This window comes from Bombus vancouverensis, chromosome 13 (assembly GCF_051014615.1).
Source record: "Bombus vancouverensis nearcticus chromosome 13, iyBomVanc1_principal, whole genome shotgun sequence".
In the NCBI taxonomy this organism is placed as follows: Eukaryota; Metazoa; Arthropoda; class Insecta; order Hymenoptera; family Apidae; genus Bombus; species Bombus vancouverensis.
Window position 1 is genome coordinate 13,148,965 of NC_134923.1, and position 15,521 is coordinate 13,164,485.

At 32.9% G+C, this 15,521-nt stretch overlaps 2 protein-coding genes across 8 annotated transcripts; one reads left to right on the plus strand and one right to left on the minus strand.

Moving 5' to 3' along the window:
- Positions 1–256: 256 nt before the first annotated feature.
- On the minus strand, positions 257–7,386 carry LOC117162699 (Equilibrative nucleoside transporter 2). 2 transcript variants are annotated; one of them, XM_033344572.2, is made up of 12 exons: positions 7,253–7,386; positions 5,605–7,068; positions 5,438–5,517; positions 2,655–2,775; positions 2,481–2,562; positions 2,252–2,391; positions 1,920–2,065; positions 1,637–1,722; positions 1,404–1,550; positions 1,019–1,327; positions 735–937; positions 257–642 (listed from the first exon to the last, which is right to left on the minus strand). In XM_033344572.2, the coding sequence occupies exons 1-12, from the start codon at positions 7,330–7,332 to the stop codon at positions 507–509; spliced, it is 2,994 nt and encodes a 997-aa protein (XP_033200463.1). In that variant the 5' UTR covers positions 7,333–7,386; the 3' UTR covers positions 257–506. The 2 variants fall into 2 exon arrangements, with proteins under 2 accessions (XP_033200463.1, XP_033200455.1); XM_033344564.2 differs by lacking the exons at positions 5,438–5,517; positions 5,605–7,068; positions 7,253–7,386 and adding an exon at positions 4,326–4,961.
- trbd (ubiquitin thioesterase trabid) lies at positions 7,291–12,907 on the plus strand. 6 transcript variants are annotated; one of them, XM_076623833.1, is made up of 10 exons: positions 7,291–7,362; positions 7,429–7,479; positions 8,452–8,598; positions 9,069–10,104; positions 10,225–10,506; positions 10,705–10,906; positions 11,032–11,309; positions 11,378–11,607; positions 11,682–12,117; positions 12,212–12,907. In XM_076623833.1, the coding sequence occupies exons 4-10, from the start codon at positions 9,392–9,394 to the stop codon at positions 12,288–12,290; spliced, it is 2,220 nt and encodes a 739-aa protein (XP_076479948.1). In that variant the 5' UTR covers positions 7,291–7,362; positions 7,429–7,479; positions 8,452–8,598; positions 9,069–9,391; the 3' UTR covers positions 12,291–12,907. The 6 variants fall into 6 exon arrangements, with proteins under 6 accessions (XP_076479948.1, XP_033200425.1, XP_076479953.1 ...); XM_033344534.2 differs by having other exon boundaries at positions 7,339–7,479; XM_076623834.1 differs by lacking the exons at positions 7,291–7,362; positions 7,429–7,479 and adding an exon at positions 7,480–7,497.
- The last annotated feature ends 2,614 nt before the right edge of the window (positions 12,908–15,521 follow it).

Genomic DNA, 15,521 nt, shown 5'->3' on the forward strand with positions numbered 1-15,521 from the left:
CCAATTTAGTATTAATAGTTGCATTAGGGCAGTGATTAAATATTAATCTCACAACTATGAACTTGATGTAATAACAGAGATCTCTATCATTTTTTCTTTTCAGATTTTAAATATTCCATTATGAAATATTTGTTCTCAACAATACAAATTCGATTCTTTGAGGTATTGTTTAATGTTTGTATTTGTTTTTCTTTTTTTTTTTTTATATTGTAACAAAAAGATTCATAGCATTTTAAAGAAGTACGAGACAAACAAATAAAAATTATTAACATTTTACTTTGCCAGATCATCTTATAACATCAAAATTTTCAGCTTCATCATTAAGTGCAGAGAAATCTATTAAATTCGTTTAATATCATAAATAGAGTAATGTCAAAATTAAATTGAACTTTATATTGATGAACTTTCATCTTATTCTTTTCCTTGCGCTCATCTTCTTTTGATTTTCCTATCAAGTGAATGTCTTTAAACATGGATTAATATTTTATTATTGAATGTTGTATGCATTAAGATAATTCAAATGATATATTTGCTACCAAGATGGGCATAACCATAGAAAATAATATTCCAGTAAAGAGCCCTGTGATTAATGATGCTGCCCCAAACATACCAGCTGTTGCCATATATTCAGAATCTACCATTCTAAAATAAAAATTCGCTCTCTAATATGTTTCAATATTAAAAATAAAAAAAAAAGGAAAAGATTTTATTTTTTCTTATCGTATAAATCTCACCTCGGACAATACATCATGGATAAAGAGGAAAAATAGCCACTACTTATTCCCATTGTAACAGCGATTAGAAAATAAATCCAGTCATTACTAATGTACACTGGTAATATTCTTGAAACACCACTTGGTTTGTAATTACAGAATAAAAACAATGGTATATAGAAAACACGTAAAAGAACTGGTATTATTAAGTACTTTTTACTAGGCTGCAAAGAAAAAAGATAATGATTTAAAAATTAGTTTCTGCATTTATTACTTAACGGATTTCGATTAAAAAATTTACTCACCCACTGAACCAACGATGCGATTGAACTGCCAATGAGAGCAGTGACGTTGAACGTGAGAAAACACATAACAGTACTGTAATAATTTGATGAAACTATAAAATTAGGATCCGAACGAACTATGTCAGATTGAACAGATGGAAATAGAGAAAGAGTTACGAAAAATATGAAAAATGTGTTGAAGCACTGAGGAAAACATTGTTTAAATATTTTCCAGTATGGCGGTGTGTTATGTTTGTCTCTTGCATTATTTTCTAATTGCCTTTTATTTATTCCTTTCTGATGTAATAATTCGCGGTATCGGTAAAATCTCTACAATCAATAACAATTCATGTAAAACATTATACTTAATCTATAATAAAATTGATAAGAAAATTGTAAATCTTACATTTATCGGTAGTGCAAAATAAGTATCAAAGCATGCAAGAAGAATAAACAGAGCAGTTATAAAGTAATATATTGCCGCAGTCCGAGGATTTGGTGCCATATACTGAGCAAGAAAGTTAATCATCGCTGTAAATGTTCCACTTATATTCTGAAAGTAACATAAGAGTAATATAGTTGAACATGTACATATTACATGAAGTTTTATATCACAAAACTGTACAAGTCGGTGTTTACCGAGCCTAAGATAACAGCTCCTGTGTACTTTGTTGGTAACTTTGCCACCATACCAAACACAGAGTTTTGGTAAATTCCATTAGCAGCTGAAAGGTGTTTCATAAACAAAAATTAGTACTATGTGGATGTGAATGTTCTTAGAAAGTACATTTGACACTAAGTAAAAAAGTGGATTATAATTTAAAATCAATGTACTCTCTAATTGCAAAATATAAATATAATTTATTTAAAACACATAAATGACTGTTATTTTGGAATTTCTGCAAAAATAATTTTATCTTACTGTTTAATATAATAACAGAAATCATGGTAATCCAGAAAAAGACACCTGGCCAACCAGAGCTATCAGTCATTGCCAAAATAACGGTACATACAAATATTAAAACTTGTATGAAGATGCCCCATACTATACGTGTTGTCAAATTGCCACTAAAAGAATTAAAAAATTGTCTTTAAATACAGATACTTGATTCTTATTAAGTATCTGTAGATTATCACATGATGATAAAGACTATCATATACAATGAAAGTGCTCTAGAGAATATGTTTTTCAGAAATATTAAAAGATAACACGTATATAAGACATTAATTTGAAATTATACAGAATATACACACCCAAATTGCATAAATACATTTAACCAATTAAATAGTAGATTTGGTATTTGTGCTGCAAATCCTAAGTATGCAAGAAAATTTGTGGCATAGTTTGATTGAATTCCTGTATACTCTTCAGATAATTTGTAATTAACAAAATACTAGAAGAATAATAAATTTCATTAAAAATGTATAACCTATGTAAAATTAGTGATAAAAAAGTTAAAAAATATGCTTTAAAGAGTCATACATTTTTTGCTGTTATGAACATATTCCATGGCATTAAGACACCAATTCCATGTAGTACCATTATGCAGAATACTATGTTTAATCTAAAATTACATAAATAAGCTATTAGAATTAAAATTTTTAGTAAATTATAATAAATAGCATTGAAAGTATGACATCTTATTTATATACATACCTATCTTTAGGAGGATTTAATTCAAGGTCTGCTTGATCCATTGTAACTCCTCTAAAATTTAATTCATCGTCAGGTCTGCCTGTACCTTCCCAACCAGGAGAAAGACGAACAGGCTCAGTGCCTACAATAAAAGATCTAGTTTCACAATATGATTTGGGCAACACATATACATACAAATTTAATGATACTGCAGTTAAAGCTATCTTTAGAACACTTTACTAATGCTCCAATTTAAAGCAATTTATTAATTTAGCGATCATGATACAAACACTTGATATGTACATTACACACTCATATGATTTTATATTTGTATCTTAGATTTATATAGCACAGAGGATAAAAAGAATATATCACAGCACTAATCTTAATCGCATAAATATTATGTTTATATTTTGCAAAAAATAAAATATTATTTACCAGCTGGTACACGATCTTTAAAAGTGTTATAAGAAGATTTAATATAACCTGGGAACATTGATATAAAGTTTATTTTACTTGTATTCCATATCTGCTTAAATTATACCCCTCTATAACATACATAAGATCATGCTATAAGCACACTATAGGATAGCAGAAAATGCCACAAAATTATGGAATTGAATAGCTAATTTAAACATATCAGGCACATGGTATCAATTATTAAGATATAATTATAATATTAATTGATTAACCGATGATAATTATGATAATAACACAATATATATATATATATATATATATATATATACATACATACATACATACATACATACATACAGACACATGTTATTTTATAATATTCATAACATATTCATTTCTGTTTCTTGGATCTAAGATATATTCATATTTAGTTCACATCAACTCTGTGTCAGCAAAAAAATAATGTTCTATATAAAACATGACACCTTTGTACATATAATATGCATACAATATACTTCTTCCATAATGAAATTCTAATAATATATATTTTAAAGCATCGTAAAATTTATTGTAGAGAATTATTTAGAACATAAGAATTTGTATTATTTCATTTCACTCATCTTAATATGCATGTACAAAGTTTTGTTTACGATAGAAAGATAATTAGGAAGTAACATGCTTTTATGTTTATTTTCAGTCACTTTTCCTAAATTTTTTTTTTTTCAAAGTTAGTTATCTATGCAAAGCACAATAGTAAAAAAGTCAAAAGCTAAAGATAACTAGATAATATTTTAAGATGAAATTTTAACAGAAAATCACATATAAACTTCAGATGCTGTATATATTTAGAAAAATGAACGTTTTTGTATTACTCTCTTAATAAAATTGATAAATTAAATTAAACATATCAGTTAAATATGTAAAAGAATAAAAAAGATACAGTATCAAATGATTCTAATGTAATCGTCATATAACAATATTCGATAATAATTAATATTTAAACATATATAACATGTAAAAATAATACTTAACATTTCATAATATACTGCTCTTTTTAAGAATGAATCTAAAATCACAGTGAATTTTATGAATCTTCACCGGTGAGAGACCGGTTTGGTGGAATATTTGCGATAAAAATAAAAAGAAAGGAAGGTGCACGTTTGTAAGTAGGGTAAAGCTGTAAGTATTCAAAATATAGTAGTAAGGCTGAAACGATTAACGTTTGAAAGTATGGAGAAAGACGATGCGATAAAGAAGGGCATTAGTATATACCTTTCGCGGGCACAATGCGTGTTCCATTCGAATCTTTTAACAAAGTTTGTTCCTCGGGGCCCACACTAAATTCCTTCTTCGTGTAACTACCCGCCATTTTTTCACAGTTTGTAAGATTAAGTCAAATTAAGAGCTGTTGCAATATTGAGGGTTAATATACTTCACGTGTTAGTGAAGGGTGTTAGGGTGGAGATGAATCTGCGATAATTGTTTCGTCTGAATACAGTTTCGTTTTTGCCAGGTAGACGGATATTCAGAATTCAAATAATCATTGGAAAACTTGAATTACGAGAAAGTATTTAATTGACATTTGCAGAGTTCTCCCAATTTCTGTGGAATTCCGTGTCTGGCGAAAATACTTTACGAGTTTAGTGTCGGGATCACTGCATATTCGATAGTTAAGGCTTCAAAGTTATGAATAGAACTGCTCCCCAATGTGCAAGACATACCATCTTTCTGCTTTATTTTTTATAGGTTAAGATAAGATAGGGGTTAGAGTTCGTCGAGCGAGCTCCACGCTGCGCGGAGATTCAGGAATAACCACGAACTAGTTCAAGATATTGTGATACGCGCGCACATCTATAATATTCAAATCAACAAACAGAAAAAATCTAACATGATGGACGCAATTGGCAAGACTAATGTAAGACAATTAGTTCTCCTTGACTGATACATGTACATTATTGTACATATTTATATCGGTATTTCATTGGATAATTTTGTATGTGAGATACCTCTTTTTCTTAAATATTGCTGATCTATTCTATATCCAAAATTAAAAAGTTTTTATATTTACATGAATAAAAAGGAACAAAATGATATTGAAAAACATAGTTCCCATTTTACATATCCAAACATAAAGTTGTAAAGTTTTATTTTTAAATGCTTTCGATACATACTATCGCATTCTTGTATGTGTAATTTTTAAAATTGGCAGCCATGACTAATTTTTTTTTAAATCTTTTATTAACCCCAAGTTTCAACTTGATACCGAGCTTCATTTTCTAAACGTTTAACAAAATTTTCTGCTTCTTCTTCAGTTGATCTTGTCATTTGTTTGATTAAATCAACAAATTCTTCACGAACACAATTTGGCATATTTTTAGAATTACCTGCTAGGTAAATGTTACCATTTCTGTTAAGAAATTCCCAACAAAGTTTCTTTTGACTATGTATAACATGTTGTACATATCTAAAATGTTAACAAAAATTTAGTTACATAAGATGCAAGTGGCACATTTAAGTGAATAATTTACATATTTAAGGAGTATTTACTTACATTTTATGCTCTTGATCTCGGGAAAACGCACAGAATAAATTTAAACCTTTTTGCAGCGACAAATATTCAAAATCATCTTTACAATGGTAATCTTTTTTCTTGTTTCTACAGCCAAAAAAGAGGACACAATCATTTAAATTATCATCCAATGCACATTTATCTAATATAGCCGAACGAAACGGTGCAATTCCTGTTCCAGGGCCGATGAATATCATTGGCTTATTGTACTCAAATTTAAATGTTCCTTTCTGTATCCAAAATATTATCTTGTCTTCCTTTTTCAAACTCGCCAACCAATTAGAACACAGTCCATATCTTGGCTCTAGTAGTTTTGTTTTATACTTTACTACTGCTACTAAGAGATGAATTTCATTTTTAGTAATCCTTAAACTTGAAGCTATGCTAAATGCACGAGGCTTTATAGGAGACATAATTTCAAATAATAATTTTACATTTAATTTACTAGTTGTATGTGGAAAGTCTGCTAGTAACTCTAAAATAGTTCTTCTTGGCCTATTGATGTAATTATATAGTTCTTCTTGACCACTTGCTGTTGTAAATTCATCTAACTTGCCCTTCTCTAATTCATTTTCACTGATAAGAGATAACAGTTGCATCGTAGATCTGCGTGGCTTAAAGCTCAAATCCCAATACTGCTCTACAATTTGGTATAAAGTTAGAATTTGTTTTAGAACATTAGGTACTTTAATTTCTTTTTCAGTTACTTGAATTAACATATCCGGATTTAATTGCACATTATTGTCATTTAATATATTAAAAAATTTTTCAATTTGTTTTTGAGAATTCTTGGGTCTAACATACACTATGTCTCCAGGTTGGTAATTAATGTTATCTGATCTAAATTTAATTAATCTAACATCCTGAAAATGATCTTGTGCAGTAGTTCTTATATTTTCAATTATTGTACCCACTTTCACTTCATTATTTGTAAATACTTCTTTCATGAAAATATCATGAACTGAACAATATTCATTATTCATGGAATTTCTGTCTCTTTCTGATATATGAAATCTCTCAATTATGTTATTTTCATTATTAATCAAATCTATTATGGAAATATTAAATGTATCGCCAACTTTCATCCACATTTCTTCTAGCCAAGAATCAACAACAGCATCAATTCCTAAATCATGTTGATCATCTGCTAGCCCAATAGGTAACAGTTCCTTTGCACCTAGTTGCATTAATCTTCTGTTTAACTTTTTTGCTGCGAAATTAAATTTTTGATAGGAACTGTCACCTAAGCCTAATATTCCATACTTTACATTAGAAAGCAATGTTGTTGGGAGATTTTTTCGTAATAGAAGTCTCCAGAATTGCCTCATATTATTAGGAGGATCTCCTTGGCCTGTGGTTGCAACCACAAACACTATCATTTTTTCTGTATCAAGATTTTGAACGTTATAATCATTCATTGCAAAGACATTGCTTTCCAGGCCTTTTCTGAAATAAAATCGAAGAGACTTTTGTAAAAGACATTGTATCCTTAATATTAGCATCAGTAATTATATTATAAAATAACATTGATAAAGTTCTTAATGCTAATTAATGATTTCAAACTTTCTAACTGCGAAACAATATACATATATTTCTATCTATACAATAGAGGGAAGGACAATAACAAAACCTTTTGGCAGTTTTCCAAATTTGTTCAGCCACATCTTGTGCAGTACCTGTCTCACTACCGTACAATATCGTGATTCTCATAATGTTCTTTGTCGTAAAAAAATTTCGAGCGTAAGTCTTTTGATAGAAAAAGAATTGTATCGCGTCACGAGATACCGCTATGTTACCAATTTTCAGCTGTTACACCGTGACGTCATTGGTCGTTTAGCAGACGATATCTGGAGAAACGTAAGTTTCACGAACGGGGTATGTAAACTGTAAAAAGCAAATATAATTGTTTTTTTTCCGTGTTAAATGTATTTCGCATATGGTAATGGTCTTACTTAATCAAATGTCAAGGATAGGTGTCTAGGCTAAGCCCCATTTGGCGCTTAGCCCAGGATATTTATAAATAAAAAATAGCTTCCCGTGTGCATTGCGTGAACGAATGGTTTATTATGACTATTATATACCATAATTATGCCACTCAGCGATTGCTTCTACAATATTTATATCCCGGCGAATTTACATATTTTTATACGTCAGAAGAGTAATAGAACGCTTTGAAATCGGTACAAAATCCAAAAACGAAAGAAAGAAAGAATCGTAGCGCATCTTAAAAACCGGAAGCTGACATGATATTATCAGTATAACCATAATAGAAAATATTCAGAACTATTTGTGATATTTTACGAGGAAATTATTCGCGTACATGTGTTAATCACCTTCGCGAATGGGTTAATTTGAGAGAAATGAACGGGTTGTGGTTAGAATGCCCGTGGATGAACCGCGTGACGTAACTACGTGAAATGTCGAGTTTTTGCAGATGAAGTGACGTTGGTAGTACTGACATCTGTTTGCGAATGATTGTCAAAACCTATTTTCTCAACGAAGTCCGCAGTTTTGCATGCCAGTATCGTAGGAAAACATCATGACTGCGTTCGATTTGTAAAAAGAAAAGAGGCGCAAAGTGCAACCGCGAGAAAGATAGCGCATCTGTTTTGGAGGAGTGAGTGAGTGCAGAGAAAGGTTTCTCGTTTCGTTTCACTCGTCGCGTTTCACCCGTTCGACGAGTGACGTGCCTCGGGTCTTCGTCGGTGGGGAAGAGGATTGTTCTTGGATTTTAGCGCAAATAGAGAAGACGCGGGCTTTCGTCCTCGCGAAAAATTTATCACGCGACTGTGCGTCTTAACCTTTTCTATTGTTTAAATGCAATTAAAGTGGGCTGCTGGCCGCAGTGTGTGATTCCTGCGGATCGACGACTATCCTCACGTCAATTTCGCAGCGATCGACCGATGCATAGTACTTCGATGGAGCTTATTCGCGCGTGACACCAACTTTCGGGACACCAGGCTCGACTTTCGCCAGGTAGCCCCAATTCCGATCTACCACGTGTTATAAGCTTTACTTTGTTCCGGATATTGTATTCATATTTATCCTTGCCGCGACGCTTGCACGACATAAAAGCTCACAGAGGTCAGTCACATTTTAAACCTCGATTACAGTTTACCGCGTTTTGGTTTTGAAATGTTTAGCTTCGCCAACGAATTCAATGTCACGCTTCCCTAGAGACCTTCGTTCGCACACTGTCATTATTCTCATCATATATATTATTTGCATGTGATTAATGTCCATCGAATGTAAATAAAGGAGCTCTTAATGAGTTTTTTCTTACCTTCTATTTTATTTTGCGGATGTGTATCCTTTTGTTAAGGTTACGAAATTATCTTTGTTAATAAAGTTGACAATGCTTGCTTTCGTTTAATGTTATATACATTTGTTTATACACGTCATGTTCTTTTCTTCATTAGTCATACCTTTTCTTTTTTTCTTTGCAGATTTTGGTAGCTGTCTACATTTACGTTACTGTGGCAGCTTTTATTTTCCTACATACGATCAACATGTTTACCACATGACATGAACTTCATTTTATGACAAGTACATAATATCACTAATATTTATGGAAATTATCTTTGCGTCACATTTTATGACACAAAATATGAAAAATTTTATTACATGCAATAACGGTTTAACAAGTATTTAATGTAACTTTTGACACCACATTTATGCTTTATAAATATTTTTAAGTAGTGTATGAACGTCACATTGTCTACGCATTAAAGACAATAATATTCACACAATAAAGGGCCATATAGAGAAAATGAATAGCAGGCTTGAAGAACAGGAGTCAAAATGGACATGTGAATATTGTACATACGAGAATTGGCCTTCATCGTTGAAATGCACAATGTGCAGAGGTGCCAAGCCTTTATTAGGGGAGGATATTTACCGCCTACGAGATCCAAGCCCACAAAGGTCTGGATCAAATGTCGCATCTGGTCCAGTAACTCATTTAAGTCCAACAGATTCTTACAATGTTAGTTGTCAAAATGTACCATTGGGAAAGTGGTCTTGCGCAATGTGTACCTATCTTAATTATCAAAATACCACACGTTGTGTTCAGTGTGGAAATAGGAAACCTACAGGTCTCAATCAGTCGATACACTCGACTGTAGCCTCGAATTTGCACGAACACCTAGCGCCTCTTAGGCTAGGAGATCCACCACCAAACTCAGGATCAAATCCTCCTCCAATAAACTTACACCCTGAAAGATATTATAACTTACAAGCAAATTTACATCCCGAGAAATGGTCTTGCCTTGTGTGTACTTATGAAAATTGGCCAAAAGCCACAAAGTGTGTGATGTGTGGTAATCCTAAAGAAAAAGATAGAAGAGACAGAACAGCCAATAACATGGGTGTTATTTTACCAAGCCCAGAAAGAGATCATAGCCAGCGTAACTTACCTTCTCCGCCTCATACACCTTATATTCATCAAACCCAGAGGGATGAGAATTTGGCTGTGGGACGAAGGTAAATTTATTTTTTACATTTGTCGAGAATGATTGACTATTAATCAGAATTTGATTGGTAGAATTAGCGAGATAATAGCGACGAATATTCGAGTTTATTATAAGTTTTCTTATATTGTAGGAATTCACATAGATATCCTGATAGCAGAAATGACAATTTGTCAACTCCTCAATCCCCTAATAATTGTGACTATGAGCGTAGACTAAAACAGTTGAGGCGTCATACTGATTGGTGCTGGTTAAATGCGTGTCTTGGCATTGTGGAAGGTGACAATGCTCCTGTTGAAGCTTATTTGGCAAGTGGTGGTGATCCTGCTCGTCAATTGACGCATTCAGAAGTTCTGCTTCTAAATAGAAGTAGTGCTTTTGATGTTGGACATACCTTAGTACATTTAGCTATTAGGTCTGTGGGAAGTAATTTTTGACAAAGGATTTCTTTATGAAGCTATTTTAGCTTATTTTATATAATTACATGAGTGTATATATTCTTTGGCGATGTTTCAACTTGTTCATTACACGTGTAGAAAAGTAAATCAACTATCATTGAGAAAGACACAGTTTCCAAATTGTTCTTTACACAATTTTATTATACTTTTGACAGATTTCAAAGAGAGGATATACTAGCGACATTATTATCACAAATCGAGGGTTCTGGATCTGGAGTAAAAAGAGTACCAAGTTATGTTGCACCAGATTTGGCTGCTCAAATTCGCAGACATGTCACTAATAGTATCCGGTTACGCAAGGGTTCTTTCCCATGTTATTTTGTCACTGATATAGCTACATTTGCTTTGCCTGCTGAGGTTACTATAACATTATAATTCTTTCTTTGGGATATTATGGGATATTAGAGATATTAGTCCGTTAAAGATCCCTAGATGTAACGTAGGTTATATAAATAATATTTAAGCAGAAAATTACTTATTAGGTTGAAGATTTACCAAGTATAGTGCAAGAACAGATGTTGGAAGAGTTATTAGATAAAGAAGCTCAGCAACAATTAGAAGGTGGCGGCGGAGAACCACCAGCACTGAATTGGTCTTTAGAAATTACCGAACGTTTAGGAAGTCGTTTACATGCACTTTGGAATAGATCTGCTGGCGATTGTTTATTAGATTCTGCTATGCAAGCTACTTGGGGTGTTTTTGATCGAGATAATGCTTTAAGAAGAGCTCTTGCTGACACTTTACAACAAGCTGGTCAATTGTAAGCAATTCTTACGTCAATTTTTATTATAATATTGTTTTACAACACATCTATTTTTCTTAATTTAGTTTTTATCCTCGATGGAGAGAATACGAAGCGTCTCAAGCATCTAGAATGTTGGATTTTACATTAGAAGAGACTCAATGGCAAGAAGATTGGGAAAGCTTATTAGCAACAGCTGCTCAACCAGGAAGTGCTCTAGAGCAGCTACACGTATTTGCCCTAGCCCATATTTTAAGGCGACCTATTATTGTTTATGGCGTTAAATATGTTAAAAGTTTTAGAGGGGAAGATATAGGTAGGTATTGATCGCGACGAAGGTAACATTATCCATAAGATTTATACATAATTAAATAAAATATTTTCATACAGGTTATGCAAGATTCGAAGGTGTTTATCTTCCACTTTTATGGGAACCTTCATTTTGTATTCGCTCACCTATCGCTTTGGGTTATACACGCGGTCATTTCACGGCTTTAGTTCCCATCGAGCCATACACATCGTCTAGAATACCACCTCTTTCGTCTCATGGTGGTGTAGGCTTGGGTGGCGGTAACGGTCCACTTCAACAGCTGCAAATACAGATGCAGACTACATTCATGCCTTTAATGGACCGAGAACATAAACTCTTACCAATACATTTTTTGAGTCTAGAAGAAGTAGGCCGCGAAGAATCTATTTTAAAGGAGTGGCTGGACGTATGCAGGACCGAAGGTGGTATTCTTGTTGCGCAACAAAAACTACACAAAAGACCCTTATTAGTAGCACAAATGCTAGAAGAATGGCTAAATCATTATCGGAGACTCGCGTGAGTAATTTTATTCCTTTCTTTAAATTTCGTTCGTTCGATTTAGATTTCGGTCTATATATATATAGATGTAAATTAATTTTTGTCGTTACAGTCAAACTAACAACGCACCCTTTTTGAGACCAGCAGTTTTACAAGATTACAGTAGCGATGGAGACACAGAAGATGAATAACAAGGCGGAATGCTTTAAGTTATCGAAGTTCAACCGAGAAGACTTTTTCTATGATTTGCCCAAAACTAATTGTAACGCAAGATCTCAGAGATTCGCAACTTTCTGCTGAATACAGCAGAAAGAAGTGTATGAATGTTATAACACACACACACACACACACACACATACGTGCCCCCCCACACACACTCGAACACACACACGCGCGAACACACACACACACACACACACACAAACATTGGCAATGTATCATTTTTAAATGATCTTTGTACATTAATATCGGTCACTGAACCACTAAACCACTGAACGTCTAAAATTTCATCGATTCGTATTACTTAATTATATCGGATGTTTATTCGTCATTACAAATAGTTGCTGTATTATTTTATTGTTATTTAATCAAGAGACTGCGTAATAAGTAGTTTCGTTGCCAAAGTGCGATTCTGGGTATCAAAGTAGTAAGTTAACAAGTGAAATTTTTGTTACAGCTAATATCGTTTCTGTTAGAGTTAGTTTTTCCTCTTGATAAGTTGACTATTACTGAAAATATGTAATATTAATCTTCACAATATGTTTATAGCTAGAAAGTTATTAAACTGTTGTGTCCCTGACATTAATAAGAGTTCCTTCAACGTGCGGCGACCAAACGAAGGGTCATAACTTACCTTCCAAAACATCAAGTCTACCTTAATCTCCATTCGATTGCACTCATGTTCACGAATAGCGAAGCCTGCATAATGCCGGATATAATCACAGATACACGTCTTAACGTCATTCGATAAACACCAATAGCGTTAAAGTCATCTGTAAGTAATTATATTAACCTGAAGACAGAGTTTTTAGTTTCTGACGCTTATATAATATAATCAGCTTAAGTTTATTTTCATTATTTAAAGGGGAAAATGCAACAGTCAGCATGCCACTTAACATTAGCAATTCCATTGTAATTTCTCTGAGTTTCTTGGAGTTAAGAATTGGTAGTAGGCTGGAAGTTGGAAAGCGATAAAGGTTCGAAATATGTATGGTAGATATTCTTCCGCTTCTGCGTGTCAGTTTCGATAGATCCGGACCCAGTTTCTGATCTCGTTAAACACTTTGAGAGATAAAGATTTGGTTTCTATCTCGATGTTAAAATACGTACGAATAATTGTATGTTTTGGATTTAAAATCCATAAATCCAAAATGGGGTAAAAAGGAAGTCACGTTTAGGTTGTAATTAAGCAGACTCGATGTAGAGAAGATTGATAATTTGTTTCTTGGTTGTTTTGACGAAACGCGTCACATAAATTGTGCAAAATACATCGGTGTTATTATATTTATAAGAAGTAAAGGAACGAAGGATAAAAGGATCTTGTCGTTTGTTAGTTGTACAAAAAAGAGAAAAAAGGAAAAAAAAAAGAGGAGGGAGAAAAAGAAAAAAGATATTCGACGAAGAATATACAGTAGATATTTGTAAAGGTCATTGGTCTTTGTCTGATCATACGTGTGAAAGTAGTCGAAGATCGTGGCACGGATCATGTGATTTTTAAAGATAAGTAAACCTAAGGGCGGGAAAAATAATTCTGTAATCGTCTTTCGATCATTTGTTAACTCTGAGCTGTGTTAATATTAATGTAAAAGTGAGACGGCGAAGTCGAATTACAACGACACTTTTGTCCGACTAGAGGCAGAGCGGAGCGTTGTAGTTTTTCCGTGGCCGGTTCCGATATGTGTAAACGTAAACAAAGTACCGATTAGGCTGTACTTTCTTCTGCGCGAACGGAATTTATTTAGAGCGGAATTACGAGGGAAGTAAGAGAAGAAGGAAACGTAGGAGAAAACGAAGACGAGAATGAAGAATGCGAAGAAGGAAACGAAAGTATAATAAGAGAAGAGCGACATTGTGCGAGTGGATCGATCGAACGGATGGTGTGTAGTCACCACGAACGTAGCAGTAAAATAGAACTTTTATAAAACAAGGTAAAAAGAAAAAGGCGAATATGAGAAGAGAGAAACAAGTAGTAGTACTATTTAAGTACCAAATTATATGCCTGGCGTGTGTGAGTGTATATGATACACAATTGTATACACTGTATATGTATATGTATAGACGCATATACTGTAATACGAGGTATTCGCGAATGGACAAAGATTTAATGGTAACTAGCTCGGCCAAATAACGAACCCTAATCAAAAAAGTACAAAAAATCGTAAGAGGGAAATGATAACGTTTCTTTATGAAAACGTGTTATTATTACACATGTGGTATCCGCTTAAAGTTTAGTCTCGTTTTTACTAATTCTAACGTAGTCTCTAGTCCTTTTTAGCACCGTCGTTTTTTCTAATCACACGCTCAGCATGTGATTTAATCATCGCGCGATTATCCGAAGGGCAGCATACGAACGTTCGGATAGAAAGAAGAATATTTCACAAGTCAATTGCAAAAAAAGAAAGAAAAAAGAAAAAAAAAATTAGAAGAGGAAGCAAACGTTTAACGAAGTAACACCGTGTCGAATGAGTAACGATTTTGTCGTCTTTGTTGTACTTTTTCTTCCGTTTGTTCTTTATTTTTTTTTTTTTTTTTCTATTTCCTCTTTCTCATCGCGGTTTCTCATTTGCGCGAATTTAAGCGATAAGAGTGCGCGATTACTTTTGATCTATCTAAGTGAGAAGACATTCTCGTGACACGGCGTTACGTACGGTGGAATTACGATGTAAAAAGGAGATCAACAAGAAGAGAAAAAAAAGACGCTCTGGTGGTATTTTCTTTCCCCTCGTTAACATGTAAGTGTTTTTCGCTCGTGTTGCCAGAATTTACTCTTGGCAGGTGATAAAAGAAAAAAAAAATGAATATAAAGATTTAAGAATTTAATCGAGATGAGATAGAAGTTTATATTAATATAGAATATATCAAATAGATTATATTAAATATATAATATATCGATGTACAATAATTCTAAATGACGATTTATTATTATAATTGCTACGATTATCATATTATATTATATTATATATATTATGTTATTATTATTATCATTATTACTTACTACTACTACTACTACTATTATCATTATCATTATCATTATCATTATTATTATTATTATTATTATTATTACTACTATTATTGCTATTATTAAATCCGTAATAAGAATTATCGAGGTGGATTAATCAAATTTACGTTGCTTTATGCCCTTGGATCCCGACGATCACACGCGCGAAGCGTTTTCGATTAACGATCTGACTTGGAAATCTCTG

Coding starts and splice junctions, on each gene's coding strand:
- trbd (XM_076623833.1), top strand. CDS start 9,392: ATGAATAGCAGGCTTGAAGAACAGGAGTCAAAATGGACATGTGAATAT. Junction 10,507..10,704: donor TTAGTACATTTAGCTATTAG/GTCTGTGGGAAG, acceptor TACTTTTGACAG/ATTTCAAAGAGAGGATATAC. Junction 12,118..12,211: donor AATCATTATCGGAGACTCGC/GTGAGTAATTTT, acceptor TTGTCGTTACAG/TCAAACTAACAACGCACCCT.
- LOC117162699 (XM_033344572.2), bottom strand. CDS start 7,332: ATGAGAATCACGATATTGTACGGTAGTGAGACAGGTACTGCACAAGAT. Junction 5,518..5,604: donor CGAGATCAAGAGCATAAAAT/GTAAGTAAATAC, acceptor TTAACATTTTAG/ATATGTACAACATGTTATAC. Junction 643..734: donor TCCATGATGTATTGTCCGAG/GTGAGATTTATA, acceptor TTTTTATTTTAG/AATGGTAGATTCTGAATATA.